General features: G+C 38.7%; 1 protein-coding gene across 2 annotated transcripts in view; it reads right to left on the bottom strand.

The window, feature by feature from the left end:
* COG3 (component of oligomeric golgi complex 3) overlaps nt 1-14,965 on the bottom strand; it is a 31,735-nt gene that overhangs the window by 5,927 nt on the left and 10,843 nt on the right. For both annotated transcript variants that reach the window (XM_021375661.1, XM_021375668.1), the window contains 9 exons: nt 14,477-14,568; nt 12,475-12,614; nt 10,575-10,735; nt 8,634-8,739; nt 7,030-7,154; nt 5,595-5,684; nt 3,650-3,770; nt 1,291-1,379; nt 1,057-1,191 (listed from right to left, as the gene is read on the bottom strand). In XM_021375661.1, the coding sequence (XP_021231336.1) occupies nt 1,057-1,191; nt 1,291-1,379; nt 3,650-3,770; nt 5,595-5,684; nt 7,030-7,154; nt 8,634-8,739; nt 10,575-10,735; nt 12,475-12,614; nt 14,477-14,568 (1,059 nt within the window). The remainder of the gene's footprint in view (nt 1-1,056; nt 1,192-1,290; nt 1,380-3,649; nt 3,771-5,594; nt 5,685-7,029; nt 7,155-8,633; nt 8,740-10,574; nt 10,736-12,474; nt 12,615-14,476; nt 14,569-14,965) is intronic.

Here is a 14,965-nt window from a genome sequence, read left to right as displayed (position 1 = left end):
CATTTTACCAACCCCCCCGCTCTCTCCTTTCCGTGCACTGACTCAACAATACACAGGGGAAGCAGCTTGACAGAAATGGAATCACAACCCTTTCTTGAACATCAAATTCAAAACAGGATTAAATTTACAAAGATGCTTCAGTACCTAAAGATACAAAGAAACCTCAGAAGAGATGTATGTTTAATCAGGTTAGTCAAGCTCCCCAGATGAATGACCAGAATCACTTGGACAACCTATCCATCTCAGTTACCCATCTGTATTTCAGGCATCCCTTCCCAAAAGCCAGCACCTGGGATCCTTTTGATGTTCATACAATGCTGCAGCCCCAGTTTCTGAACTGCCATCATGCTATAAAAACACATTTTCTCAGTACACAAGGATCCGCATCGTGTTTTCCAGAAAAGCACACAGCATGATCTCTTATTTCTCAAGATGTTTTGCAATCCTGAGCCCTACAGTAGGTTTTACAAGTAAGTGCATTGTAACAAGACATTTTTTTGTTCCTATCTCCTAGGGTGCCTGATCTTCCTAGAGTGCCTAAGTTTTGTCAGGAACTTCTGTCACAGAGAGGGCTTGGAGGGGAAGTCCTGCTCAGCAAGCACTCCACTTGTGTAAAGTAGGCTGAAGACAGAAATCTTTAACAAAGTTAACAGCCATACTCTAAGACTTCCCTTAAGAACAGGCATGAGCTAACAATTTTACTGAAGGCTTACAGATTCGGTCAAGGTTGGGTAGTGCCTCTCCTGCAAACAGAAAAGCTTCTGCTGATTTTCATAGACCTGTTCCAACTCAATGAATCAGGTAAAGCTTCTAGATTAAAAAGCATAAGAGTTACCTTTAAAACCAAACTATGCTTTGCTCCTTTAATCTGTAACTCTCAAAAATGCCTGGAAAGTCCCTTGCTGGAATTTCAACGGAAGCACAACTTTAAAATGGGAAATGCCATTACCTTCAGCTAACTGGACCCATCATCTTCTCTCACACCCAATTTAAATACTAATCCCTCTGACCTGCCAGTATTTCAGCTAACAAACACACAACATGTCATGTTTGTACCTTTGTCATGAACTCCTCCAGCTGCTCTATAAACTGTTTGGTTTGCTGCTGAATAAACTGCTCACAAGCTGCTTTCAGATGACGATCAACATCCTTCTTAGAGTCAATATAGTGTTCTCTGATTTCTGGAGTACCCTTGAACAGAAGACAACAAATCCCTCCTTTTTATTTGCCAGACATCACCACTCACTTAAACGACTATTGTTTAATTAATGCAATAAGACTCCATATTACCTCCAGTAAGAACTGGATCAAGGCGTTGTTGCTGTTTAGTCTAAAAAATCTTGAAACTGTCTTAGGGTTCAGGATTTTAAATGCTGCATCTGTGAATAACAAAGTCACTCAGACTGTAAGTAAAAGGAGATTCCATTCCAAGAAACACACAACTGAATGAGTAAATGAGTGGATAAAATGGCCTAGTCTCATTAGCACTACCGTAACATCACAGATCCCACTACTGCTAGGTGTGCATGCGTGCTCACACACAACTGCACCATACACAGAAACACACAAAGCTTGATCCACTCCTTTTTAATTGCACATACAATACCTCTGAATCTAAGAATTTCATATTCTGAAAAGAGTACAACATTAAAAATTATACTAAACTAAAAAATGACTGATATCAACTGTAGTGCTATCAGCGTGCAAATTGTGTGAGCTCTCTCTATATTCACAAGTGAAAGACTCCTGCATAAGCTACGTAGTTAAGTAGTTAATCAATATGCAGATTTTGGCCCTTGTTGCTTGGTTGCACAAAATGTCTGGGAACTGGCACTCTTCTCCCATGTGCTTTATTTTTTTTAGTTAAGACTGAACAACAAAACATCAAGGTTCATATATACTCGTGTTTATGGTCACAGCAGGAAAAGCAACAATGCCTGCAATTAACACATCATCCTGAAATTAGTCCTGTTGCATTGAGGGGACACTGTTGATCTGAAATCTAGTTAAATTAGGGAAAAAAAACCATCTCAATATAGTTTCATTGTAGCTTGTTGCCCCGCTGTCACTTATTTACCATCCTACACCTCCATCGGCTTTCTTCCATTTCAAAAGTAACTCTGTGCTTCTGTTGCTGGATAAAACAATGGGATGGAAAGGTGATATGTTTGAGTATGAGAAGAGCTGCCAAAAGCATTACACAAAGAGGGAACGCCAGGCACATAGGCACTGAACTAACAATCTGCACTCCTGTGCAGTTAGTGGAGGCTGCAGGGAAAGATTCATTCTGTTCTCCAAACCACTTCTGATTCCAAGAAGCATCTAAGTTCTTCATTAGATGCCTACAAGCTAGTCAGTGTGAAAACCACCTCTCCCTACTATATCTTCCAGTTACAATAACCTTAGTGTTATATGAATTAAAAAAAAAAAAAAAAAAGGGTGGTAGCATGACTTTTACATTAAGCAGTTATTTATATCCTTTAGATATAAATCTCAAATTAAAATCTACTTGCAGAAAGCTTGGCAGGAAGACAAGAGAACTCTTATTAGCCTTTTTATTTTTCTTCTACAACTCATCCCAACTATAAAAGCCCTGCTGGCCTATGTAACGCTACATTAAGAATTAAGCACAGTCTACATTTCCAACAACATCCATTCACCTGATACATAAAAAACATTTTCCATTACTTACCACTACCTCATGCAAAGCACTGGCTGGCACAAAAATTTATTCAGTCAAATACAGATGGAGAACAAACTTGTGTGTCAGCCAGGACAAGACACCAAAAGGATGTATTTACCCTTTAACCTCCAGTCAACTAGAAACTACTCAACAGGTACGTGGTTTCATTGATGTTCAAATGCAACAGATGAAATGGTTAGTGTAGGAACTGCTTGCTTCAAAGTTAAAACAGCAGCATATTAGCACAAAACGGAAAGTTGTGTTTTCAGCTTTCTCTTTCAGAATGGAAGAGGAGAAACTTGACATGCTTCCTGTTACTTCTGAATTCCATGAGTATTCACTGTTATACTGAAAGGTTTTTTTCCTGCATTTTACAAAGGAACCCCAGTAAAACTTTAAAAACCATGACTACGGCCAGCACTCTCTATTCTTCCTACAGCAGACGTTGCTGCTACATAAAACCAATAGTGCTTACTGGACATGCAACATGAAAAGTTCTTTCCTAAACGAAACCTCACAGAAAAGTCCAGGAAAACTTCAATTATTGTAGGTAAGTCAACTCTGTATTTTTTAAACTAACTTGCTAAACTGTAGTAAAAAAAGATACTCACTGAAAAGATCAGAAAAGGGTAAATACATTTCTGAGCAACAGAAGCATAGATTACTTTGATGTTTTTAAAAGGGATTGGATAAGTAAGTTAGGTAAGTAGCAACAAGCAATCAAACGCATTCCATACATAAATAAAGGACTTGTTAGATACACTGCAAATTGCCCTTAATCAAAGAACGTTGCTGGCTGGTTGGTCGGTTTGTTGGTTTTCTTTCCAGAGAAAACGAGAACAAAGCAAGAGATTAGAACATGCATACAGATCATTGCAGGTGAACATAAAATAAACCCAGAACTTTTGCTAGCACAGGAATGGAGGATGATCTCATCCCATTCTGTGGCCAGCAACTGTTCAGTACCTCTAGTTTTCTTAAGGTCCAGGGAAATTTCCTTAATGGTGAAATCAGTGTGGAAAGGAGCAATTTGTTCACGAAGAATCAAAAGGTGTTTTATTAAGAAAAGCTGTCCATCAACCTGGGTCTGGAGCATAACAAGAAAAAAGATATGCATTACATGGGAAGAGCAAGCATTAAATGAACAGAACAATTTCAATACCTTCACTTGCGTTAGCTAACCTCCAGTAACAAGTACTAAAAATCTTACTAATAACCTTTTTCCATTAGTCTGCAGTGCCATTAACTACAGTCCAGCATCAACAAGCTCCACTTACTTACTGCTCCTATACTCTGCTCTACAGAAGAAAACTTTATTCACATTTGTCGGAAGATTGAGATTATAGAGCTAAATTACTAAATGCCCACGTTAGGCACAGGCATCCATTTTTTTGAAAGACACAAAATTATTCTTCGTGAAGGACAGGAATTATTTCATGGAATTCATATAATTTAAAGTTGAAGAACATGAGGTTGTAAGATTGTTTTTCATCATGAAAATGATTAAAAAGCCTAAAAGACAGCTAATCAAGATTATTACAGAAACATTAACCATGCTACTGTGCAAAGATCTTACGAAGCATTTTTCTCATACCATTAAATGCAGAGCTTAATTTCTAAACTGTATGGCAAGGGTAGAAAGAATAAAACAAGGCCAAGTTCAAACCGCCGAGACCATTAGTTTTGCACTGCTTGTTTTTTCAGTTATGTGCTTTATACTGCATGTAGTTTTTAATCTTCCAAGTTCATGGCTCATTGAGGTAAATGGAGGAGGACTCAAGAATTCGCATTTGCCTTTGCAGGCTGGAAAAGAACTTGATATAACGAAACAGTAAAGAAACCAGGTTTAAAGCTACAGTTTTAACAAATAGAAATATTCAGTGAAAAATACATGAGAGAATGGTTTACGGAGGTTCTCTTTTCTGTTCCCACATGCAGAACTTTATCAAATAATGTTATATTAACACGCATCGACAGCAAGGTGATCCTAGCTGGGCCCACCACAGGATCAGTTTCAGTCTCTGACACATACAATGGATAATTAACTGTAGAAACATGTATTAGTTATATAAGAAATAGTTATAGGATTAAGCTAGAAGGAAATGTGGCTTGAACTTATTTTTAGAGGTACTACATGTAATAGGTTCTATTTTTCAATGGACGCTAAAAAGAAATACTTCACAATAATTCTTCATTTCTAATAACAATTACATTTTTTTCATTACTAAATACTTACTGCCTACACAAAAAATTCCTGCAAGTTTAGCCTACCAAGACTTCTCTATTGTTTTTAAAATAAATTTTATTGCCTGGCTGTCAGGAATTAGCAAATACTACAGTACTGGAACTAAAGAAATTCTAATATTAAAAAAAAAAAAAAAGAAGTATAACCCAATTACTTAAAGTAGCATTTAAGGTAAAAATGACTTCATGAAACTGCATTGAATTCTGAGCGAGAAATGCCAGATCTAACCTTTTGATTAGGGGCAGTTCTGAGCAAAGAATACTAATCATATCTTCCCAAGGACGTTAGAACTTGGAAAGATTTCTGAAAACTCAAAGAACAGAGGCGGAGAAAAAGAGAAAAGAGTAACAGGCAATGGCAACAAACAAGTAGCAGAGACTTCCAGTAGAATGTTTGTTCAGGTATCACTTGACTGAATTCACATGAGCTAGTGCAGTCTGTAAGCACGATTGCTATGATTTGTACTCTGCCTTTTCAGATAGGCTTGCATGTGAATTTATTAACCATGAATAAACACTAGCAATTCCAGCACGTCTCGGGGGACAGAGCAACATGCCTCCACTGAGATTTCAATGGAAGTCTGAACAGCTGCTTCATGGCTTTAGGCATACATGGAGGGAGGAGAAAAAAAGAAAAAACAGCTACCCCCAAAGCACAGATGCTGACCTTGTTTTTGCTGATAGAATCAGCAGCTCCAAGTAGCGAGTGGACGCAGGCAGATAAGGCTTCTTGTGATAATCCTTGAAACACTGCCCTCTGTGGGGAAGAGGAAATCAGACAAAAACATGTTAGCAAAGCTTAAGCAGAATTTAGAGTTGTGACTTGAAAAAATTATGCTTATCAGTAGACAAAACTCTAAATTAGTTAGCTACAAACACCTTGTCTAAGTGAAAAACAACAGGACAAAGCCTTGATACATAAAAGTTTGCTACAGCACTCAAACTGGATACAAGCACACACCAAAGCATGCCCCTGTCCACCCTCAACTCTGAATCTGCACCTGAGTCAGTGACACCAACACACAGACAGCCACGTGCACGAACCTTACTGGCTAACTCTACCAGACTTCTCAAGTGCCCACGCAAGCACATGTGTGTAAAATTCAAACTTGTGACAGATGTGAGATCATTTGAGTGAGTTTAACCCCAAGCAAAGTCCAAGTACTTTGTATTTGGGCCAGGTTAGTAAGAAATATGACAGCTGCCACGGCCTGGGGGACACACTGATCAAGCTGCAGCAGCTACATCACATGGCTGAGCCAGCTCCACGAACACAGGCAGCCTCTCCCAGCACTTTCATGTAGTGCACGGCAGCCCCAATTGCCCCAAGAGGTGCCAGTACCACTTCATTTATTTCTTCTCCTACCCAAAGGATGCAGGCAGGGCGTATCGACTCTGCCAGTGTGCACACACACTGTGCATGAACTACATCAGCAACTCAAAAGTGAGCCCTTCTCCAAGGGTCTAGCCAAAAACAATGTCAAATCACCATTCATATTAGCAAGCAAGTAATGAAGTACTAATACTTTTCAATTTCTTTTTAAGTAAATACCATATTGGAAGCAGTTTCACATAGATACTGTGTGATCCATTAAGCATATATGAAGACAGAAGACATACAGAGAAGCAAAAACACATTATGTTTCTCAGATTTACTAGCTATTAGGTGAGAGACAAAAATCGGATTTTGAAGTGTAAATCTCAAAATACTTGTGAAGTAAATATCACAGTTATTTCTGTTAGACATGAAGATTTCCACTGTCTTAACCTCTGGATAATGTCAACATTGTTTGGTTTGTCAGTTCCCTATGTTTTTGGAGATGTGCAACAAACAAACACGGGGAACATTTTCAAAACGTAGAAGCAATAGAGCCAGCATTTTTAAGACCAGAAACATCACCCTGTCTGATTCTACAAGTACAAAGCTGACTTGGAAATAATGACTAAAATTGGTCAGTCCACAGGATTTACATAAAGATACCAGCAAAGAAGGCCAACAAGAGGAAACAGAGGCCAACAATTGTCCATTCCTTTTAGATTGAAATATTCAGAACTGGTTCTACGCGCTTCACTTAAAAAATGAGATGGAGTTTTCTGCGTACGTCTATACATCTGTACAGTTTGGAGAGACACACTAGGGTCCTTCTGACAGTAGGGTACCACATCCCGTGCAGATCTGCTGGTGAGATCGTGGACTGCTGCCTGGGATTAAGGGATTCCGCCGAACCTATTGAAAAGTAAAATACATGCGTGAATAACATAGCCATCCCCAACCCGTCCTTCCAACTGCAGCACTGACTGCACTTCACACCGACTCCACAATAATATGACATATCCTACTGCAACCAAATAAGTTGACCTTTCTCCTTCTGAACAGGTGAGAACCAGATTACTGATGTGTAACAGAGCACACAGCTGTGAAAGACACAAATTTGCTTTCAGTGATGGCCCAGCTTCACCCTTCTGAAAGAATTAGCTTTACGGGCATGTCTCCAATGACTCCCCCTTCTTTGCTCAACAGCTGAAATGCTCAATCATAGACAAGTGCAGAAACAAAACGGTCAGTGACCACAGAACTACACAACGTGCTCAGAAAAGAAAAAAAAAAAAAAACATCCCATCAATTTCACTTTTTCATGCTTTCCTTCCTGCAGGGCATGATCCTACATGAATTAAACAGCTGCAGAAAGTGCAGGGTTTGAACATCATTTCTGTTGCAGTGGGGAGAGTGTAAAAATAAAAACAGTCTCCTCCTGGATGACCTCTGATACCTCTGTATGCTCAAGACAGATTTTCGCAGCACCTAACAGAAGTCCTGCATTATTTTTGTTTTCTCCTAAAATCTTGGGCAACGTCTGAGTCAGTAACCACCATAACTCTGATTCTCAACAGCAACCACTCAAAAAAGTAGACGTGTTGAAGATGTGTTGACCTAATGACAGAATAAGCACTTGTGAGGTGCTTAGGTGAAAAGTGTGGGAATTGTCTAAACTGAATGAGCAGTATTTTTCTCCCTTTTACAACAAAATATTTATTGTCACAGTAATTAGAAGGCCCATAAGACCTTAGCTGTTAGTTTGAGGTTCCTAGGCTACTTGTCAGTCACTTCAGCTGCTCCTGCAGGCAAAGGAATGGGAAAGAGGCACTCTGAAGGGCAAATAATCCCAATTATCTCCAACACTTATCTTGTAATGGCATGAATCAGACTACAGAGTTTCCTTCCTTCTCCTGACTGCAGGTGAGGTTTACAGGATTGCTAACACCACGCACCTAGCAAGAGGCACTCTGCTCTTACTGGGATTTGTGGAACCCAGATAGAAACAGTCAAAAAGATCTCTGCAGGCCTCATGAGTCAAAAGTGAAGAACGACCAGGTAATCAAAAGGAACATAAGAAACAGGCTGCTCTGCAGTAAAGAATACTGAAGCTCCTTTCTATTCACAAAGCACAATAAATGCAGTGCAACTACGAAGGTAGCTGCTTCACAGAATGGACTGCACTGAAAACACAAGGAACCACCACACCAAAAGGGTACGATAAAGTTGCTCCTCTTTCAAAAAGTTACTAAGAACTCTGAGACAAAGTTCTATCCTCAAAATCTCTAGGAAAATAGCCCTTAACATGCAAGCTTTTCACTGACGGTTTGTGTTAATGCTCCTTCTCTGTGAGCTTCATGCATTAATTTGACAACGCGAGATATTTCATACCAGATTTAACTAAATTGCAGGACTCAGGATCTTCTAGCCGGACATCAGAAAATGAAGCTTCAGACGGCAGCTTCTTCTGCTCCTCTTTTAAGCTCTGTGCAATTTGCTGTAGAGGAAGATACACCACAGAACAAACAAACTATATTTATTATTTAAACTGGATTATGGTGTTCTGATTACAACAGAGAAAAGAGGACTAAGTTGCCAAAGAAGTCAACTATACTCAGCTCACCAAAGAAATGAAAACAAACTAAGTAGAGACAGCTGTTTCCAAAATAGTAACTGAAACATTTCCAAGCCAATTTAAGATTCACAAGCACTACACAGAGGCATGTAAAGCACTTTTCTTTCCACTTTGCCTGTTTTTACTGATCTCCAAAGATTAACCAGTCAATACACCTAGAAAGAAAAGCTCAGAACAGGGGAACCCAATCCAACACTTAATTGGATTTCATGGAGATCATCTCTATGATGGCTTTATTGCTATAAATGTTAGGTGCAGATGGCCCTGAAGTGCTCTCCAGTTTATTCCCTGCAGGAGTTCAACAAAAAGCTTTCAACACTTCCACACTTGAACCTTTTTCACTACTTGGTCTGCTTCATAGCAACTGCAGGCAGCAAGAACGGGCGAAGCACTCCATTAATATTTGAGTAGAACAGCACAAGAAATGCTCCTGCCCTGTGCTTTTAACATTTGAATAATTCATTTACTCAGACATAAGGTCTCTCTAAATAATAAGGTTTTGAGGTTTAAAAAGCAATCAAACAACAAAATGAATCCCAAAACCAGATAAAAAACGGAGTCTTATGAGGACACGTGAAGAACAGCATAATTGCTGTCTAGAATGAACCGTACAGCTCACTTTCCTTCTCTTCCTAAGCTAATGGCCACAGAACTGCTAAAAAATAAGATCTTGTAGAGGTGAGCAACGCAGAGGCAGTCTACAGAAGTCATAGCTAACACAAAATTATCCAAATCATTTGTTGATCCAGTTATATCCACTCAGCTTTAATAAGAAATACTAGTTATACTGGTTACACTTCTGATCACTGCCTGATCCCATTTAGCTACAGTTTGTGTGGTGGGCTTCTCAATTACTGACTTTGTCTTTTTTTCAAAAACTTATTGATCTTTAAAATTCCAGCATAAAGGGCAAGGATTCCATAAAACTCACTAGCTTTAGGATTTGTAAATGCTTTCCTAAAATCCTATTAATGTCATCTATCATCACGAAGGCATGAACTGTAACATAGCAAATGCTATAAACATGTATAAAACGAGATTACAACAATGTGAATTTGGCACTAAGAGGCTTCTCACTGTATTTGTTCATTTAGGGGCCATAACTGAACAGAATTGGGTCCAGTTAAACAAAGTTTTCTTCCAGCCCACAGATAGACAAAAATACATAAAACACAGAAGCTTTAGAGCTAAGTAATGCTCTGTTTCTGAAATCAAACAACATATTGACTTCTCAGCTGCAATTAAGTCCTCTGATTTTTCAAGACCACCAGCTATTATGGTAGATAAAAGTAAAGCAGAATGGAACAATGAAATCTGAATCCTGCCAGGCCATGCTGGTATTGTCATTCTTTGTCAACTTGATTCTTTGACAGTTTGGGTGCTTCATTAGAAAAAGAATGGCTACAGTTATTTTGGGAGAATTTTTATTATGCTGGTTATTAAATAACTACTTACTGTTAAGAGAGGAAAATTTAAGAAGCTTCAAGTTTAGCTAAAACCGTTGAGAACTATCATCAGTTCTCACAGTTCAACATAAAGTGCTTTCTGCCATCTAGAGTCATAATTTAATCAGTAGGTGACACTTTGATAGCACCAGTAATAACAAACCTAAAAACCAGAAGCGCTATACCACACAAATGTATGTACTACCTATACAAGGAAAACTAAATGAAGTACAACAAAACTTGATCCTGTACCTCCATCATTTCCAACTTGTCAGGATATGCAAGATCTCCTGGAGCAGGTTTGTAGCCTATGATATCAGTCTGAATGTAAATATGTGTCCTGTAGACGAGACGCTCTTGTACATCTTCTAACATCTGCTTGACACCGGCAGCAAATGCACCAAGTTGTTCAGCTGACAAAGATTAAAAAAAAGAAAGACACAAATCTGTTAATTTCACTACAAAACAACTTTACAGATGCAGAAGTTTAGGCATCACTAATATAGAACTGGTGCAAAACTGTCTTGCTGCAGAAGTCAGACCATTTTTTGGAATAGTGGCATGCAGACAAACTTGTGACTCCATTACTGCAGTCATTTCAGCTCCTAAATTTACATCACATGTTAAAATATGATATCACAACATAGGACTCACGTAAGGTTCATCAGTGGCACTTCTGCCTGCATACAAGACCAATCTGCTTTGGTTTTACCACAGCCAGAGCCTGCAGTATGACTATCAAAAGCTGATAAGCTAACTCACCTACCTACACAATAGAGCAGATGACCCAAAGCAGCTCAAGTCCAGCTTCAGAACTACTGCAGCAGCACGAGTTTAAGTAGCAGATGATAACTTCTTAAGATTAGCCTAAAGACCATGTTACTGTTTTTTTTCCTCATTCCAGATTATGTTATAATCCCACTTCCAGGAACAATCCCTCATGATGTTTCAAACACAAAGAGCAACTCTGTGTTACACACCAGTTACCAAGTAGGAGTTCTGTTTATCACTTGGTGCAAGACTGAGAAATTATTCCATTACACACTGGTAATGAGAAAGGAAATGAGTTGCCAGATATTATTAACTTTATGGTCATTCCACTTCTAATAGGCCATTAACACTTAAAACTCCAAAAGCTCTATCAACTTCACAGCTGAAGGTCCAATTTCTACTCTGAGAATCGCTGTCAAAGGGAATGAAAAAATCAGGTGTGCATTCCTTTTATCATCATGCATACATAAAACTCTACATGGATGATGCTTTGGCAGTGACAAGTAAAGCAATTTATTCATCTGAAAAGATTCATTTAAATCAGTCTTGGAGCATGGATACACACTGGGTGAAGGCTTGCTTTTATTTGCAAAATCCAGAGATTTTGCAAATGGTACTCCATAACATGCGTCCAGCTTATCTGCATCCAGGTCTGGAGCCCCAAATACTGGAAAGATGTGGAGCTGCTGTACAGGGTCCAGAGGAGGGCCATGAAGAGGATCAAAGAGCTGGACCACCTCCCCTGCGAAGACAGGCTGAAGAAGCTGGGCTTGTTCAGCCCGGAGATGAGAAGGCTGTGAGGAGATCTCATTGCAGTCTTCCAGTATTTAAAAGGGGATTATAAAAAGGAGGGGAATCAACTTTTTACTCGGGTAGATAGTGATAGAACAAGGAGGAATGGTTTTAAGCTCAAGGAGGGAAGGTTTAGACTGGATGTCAGGGGGAAATTCTTCACAGACAGAGAGGTGAGGTGCTGGAGCAGGCTGCCCAGAGAGGCTGTGGATGCTCCATCCCTGGAGGTGTTCAAGGCCAGGTTGGATGGGGCCTGGTCTAGTGCCAGATCTGGAGGTTGGTGGCCCTGCCTGTGGCAGGTGGGCTGGAACTTGATGATCCTTGGGGTTCCTTCCAACTCAAGCCACTCTATGATTCTATGATTCTATAACACGAGTATACTAATTTAAATGAAGTCAAAATAGACCCACAAAACGCAGACCTATTATAAACAAAAAAAACCCCATAATTTAGTTAAACTAACCCTACCATATCTTTGACATGTTTAAGCCCCGTTAGTGAGAAAAAAAGTCTAGGGAGATTGTTGCCTATGCAAATGAATGATTGTGTCAGAAGCTAGTAAAGAGGAATCAGATTCCATCTGAGTTACCATTGTTCTGTACATGATCTTCAAGCATCTCATTTTTGAGAATCCCACAGAGTTCAGACAGAGTCTCTAAGTGAATAACATGGATGATCATCGGCCGCAGGACATCATATAATGAAAGACACAGCTTCTCCAAGAGTTCACTATGAAGAAAAAATAAAACACAGCAAAACACTTTCAGGATTCCACAATATCGAACTAAAATCATATCACACATACAAGTTATTTTTATTGCAAAGACTTTTAAAATGAGGATGAGAAAACATGTTATCTTAGAAGTCGTAATAAAGGACTGTTTAAAGAACAACTCCCTGACTTCCTACCAAGTCTCTTAAATGATGCAGAAGACCTTAGAATGGAGGTACAGTTTTGAATTCTAAAGCAATCAAACAAACAAAATGAACAAACAAGAACAAAAAGCCTTGACACCCCCTCAAAGGGCAGATAGCCCCACCTGGTTTACCTGGCTTCTGTGTAAAGAAATGCTCTTGCTGAGCTCATAGTCGTACCCTCTATTCTCCACCGAGCAAAGACTCATCTGATTCCAACCACTCAGTAGAACCAAGAGCATGTGAAGGTAGACACAGGAGGAAAAGTTTGGTAACCTTTCCTGTAACTGTTTCCAACACTGCAGGACATGCTTCCCAATATAAACCAAAGTTATGAAATCAGCACAGTATGGAACATTACAAATTCCACTTTGTTCTGTTTGTTACACACACCTATACTTGTTCAAATTGATGCATATCCCAGGAAATCAGCACAACTAGCTCTAGATATTTTTGTCGTTTGATGATCACTTCACTGGTCACAGATTATTTGAATTTTCAGACAACACCAACAGATTTATCAGCTAATCTCCCAATTATCTCCCTAGCAAATGCAAACACTAAGAATACTTAAGCACTTACAGTACAGAAAATATGTACGTACTGCACTATACATATATGTTTTTTAATTCAAGAGGAATTTCTGACAACAGTAAAAGGACACTTCAGGTCCTTTCAGGGCTTGAACAATAAGTGAATGTTCAAAGAAAAACATACATACAACGTCTCTCTTCAAGCACTCTGTAGCTTTACAAGCAACTTGGTAAAGCAGTAACACCTCTTATGCTAAAAGGAGAAAGCTTCATCAGCCTTATTAAACAGAACACTCGATTTTTACTCTTGTCAATTCCAATCTCTACTCTTGTCAAGACTCCTACAGACACTTTACTATTATTTCTTCAGAGCACCTCTGCATTTTAGAAAAAAAAAAAAAGGGCTTATTTATTCTGCACCTAAGAAAAAAGCTAATGAGGTACCTATACTTTGAAACATTTCCCCCAAAACATCTGAATTAGATGTAAGAAAGGAAGGGAAATATTTTTTTCTTTTTTTTTTTAAATGAAGTGCAATAACTATATTTAATTGATTCAAAAATAATCAGAAGGTTTTTTCTCGTTCTTGATTTATAGTGCAACAGCCATGAAATTTCTCTCTGAACAATATTCTACACTGATTTCAATGAAGCACATTTACTTTAGGATTTGGACTGTGTTAGGTAATAGTCTCTTTAACCAACTGAACTCAAATCCTGAGCATATCTCACACAAGACCCCAGTTTCTCATGAAACTGCTCTTCTTAAGTTAAAGGAGTAGCATCATAACCACGGTAACTCTTCACTGATTGGTCCGACTGATTGCTTGTAAACTTCTACACTGCAGACTTCTACAGTTATTTCCAAAGCAACTGTGTATCTATCTCTTTCAGGCATTTACATTACTGGAGTTTCTTAAGGAGAATGTAAATTAGCAGCTTCACTGGAATGAGAAAAGCAAAAAAGCAAGAACAAAACAGGAACATCAAATGCTGATGCGTGAAATAATCCTAAGATTTTATTTCTTGCTGGCTCTCACCAAACTAATTCAATACCACCCTGACTGCCATTTAATGCTGAATGCTGTATCACAGGACAATAAATACTATATTCAGGAAAACAAAAACAGCATGTACCACCTACTCCAGTTTTGGTGTTGGTTTCGTGAAGAACTCATTGTAAAGCTGATGTTCATCCTGGCATACGTGGACCATGAAGGCACAACCACTTCGCACCTGCATTCAGACAAGCATAAACAGTTGACTACTGAATGCTTTTCCTTGCATCAGCACCAAAGGACATGTATTATGCAACTGCAGTTGTGATTAAATTGAAGCTTTGTGAAATTCAAACTAAAAGCTCATTGTGCAACTTCTGACCCCTTTTGTTTCTGATGAAATTTAAGTAACCACATATTATGCTTCTGCAAACATCCCTGCGTGAGGTTTGCAGCATCCGAAATAATTCTTCCCAAGACACATTAATTGAAAATACCAATAAAAACTTCATGTGACTCAAAAAACACACACAATTTTCATGATTCTGTGTGTAAATAGTTGAATTAAATAAATAACTTTTACTGAGAGAAGAGAAAAACAGATGAAAATAAATAAAAATCAACAGGTAACCACT

This window comes from Numida meleagris, chromosome 1, assembly GCF_002078875.1.
Source record: "Numida meleagris isolate 19003 breed g44 Domestic line chromosome 1, NumMel1.0, whole genome shotgun sequence".
NCBI classification, from domain to species: Eukaryota; Metazoa; Chordata; class Aves; order Galliformes; family Numididae; genus Numida; species Numida meleagris.
This window is presented reverse-complemented; position numbering and strand designations above follow the sequence as displayed.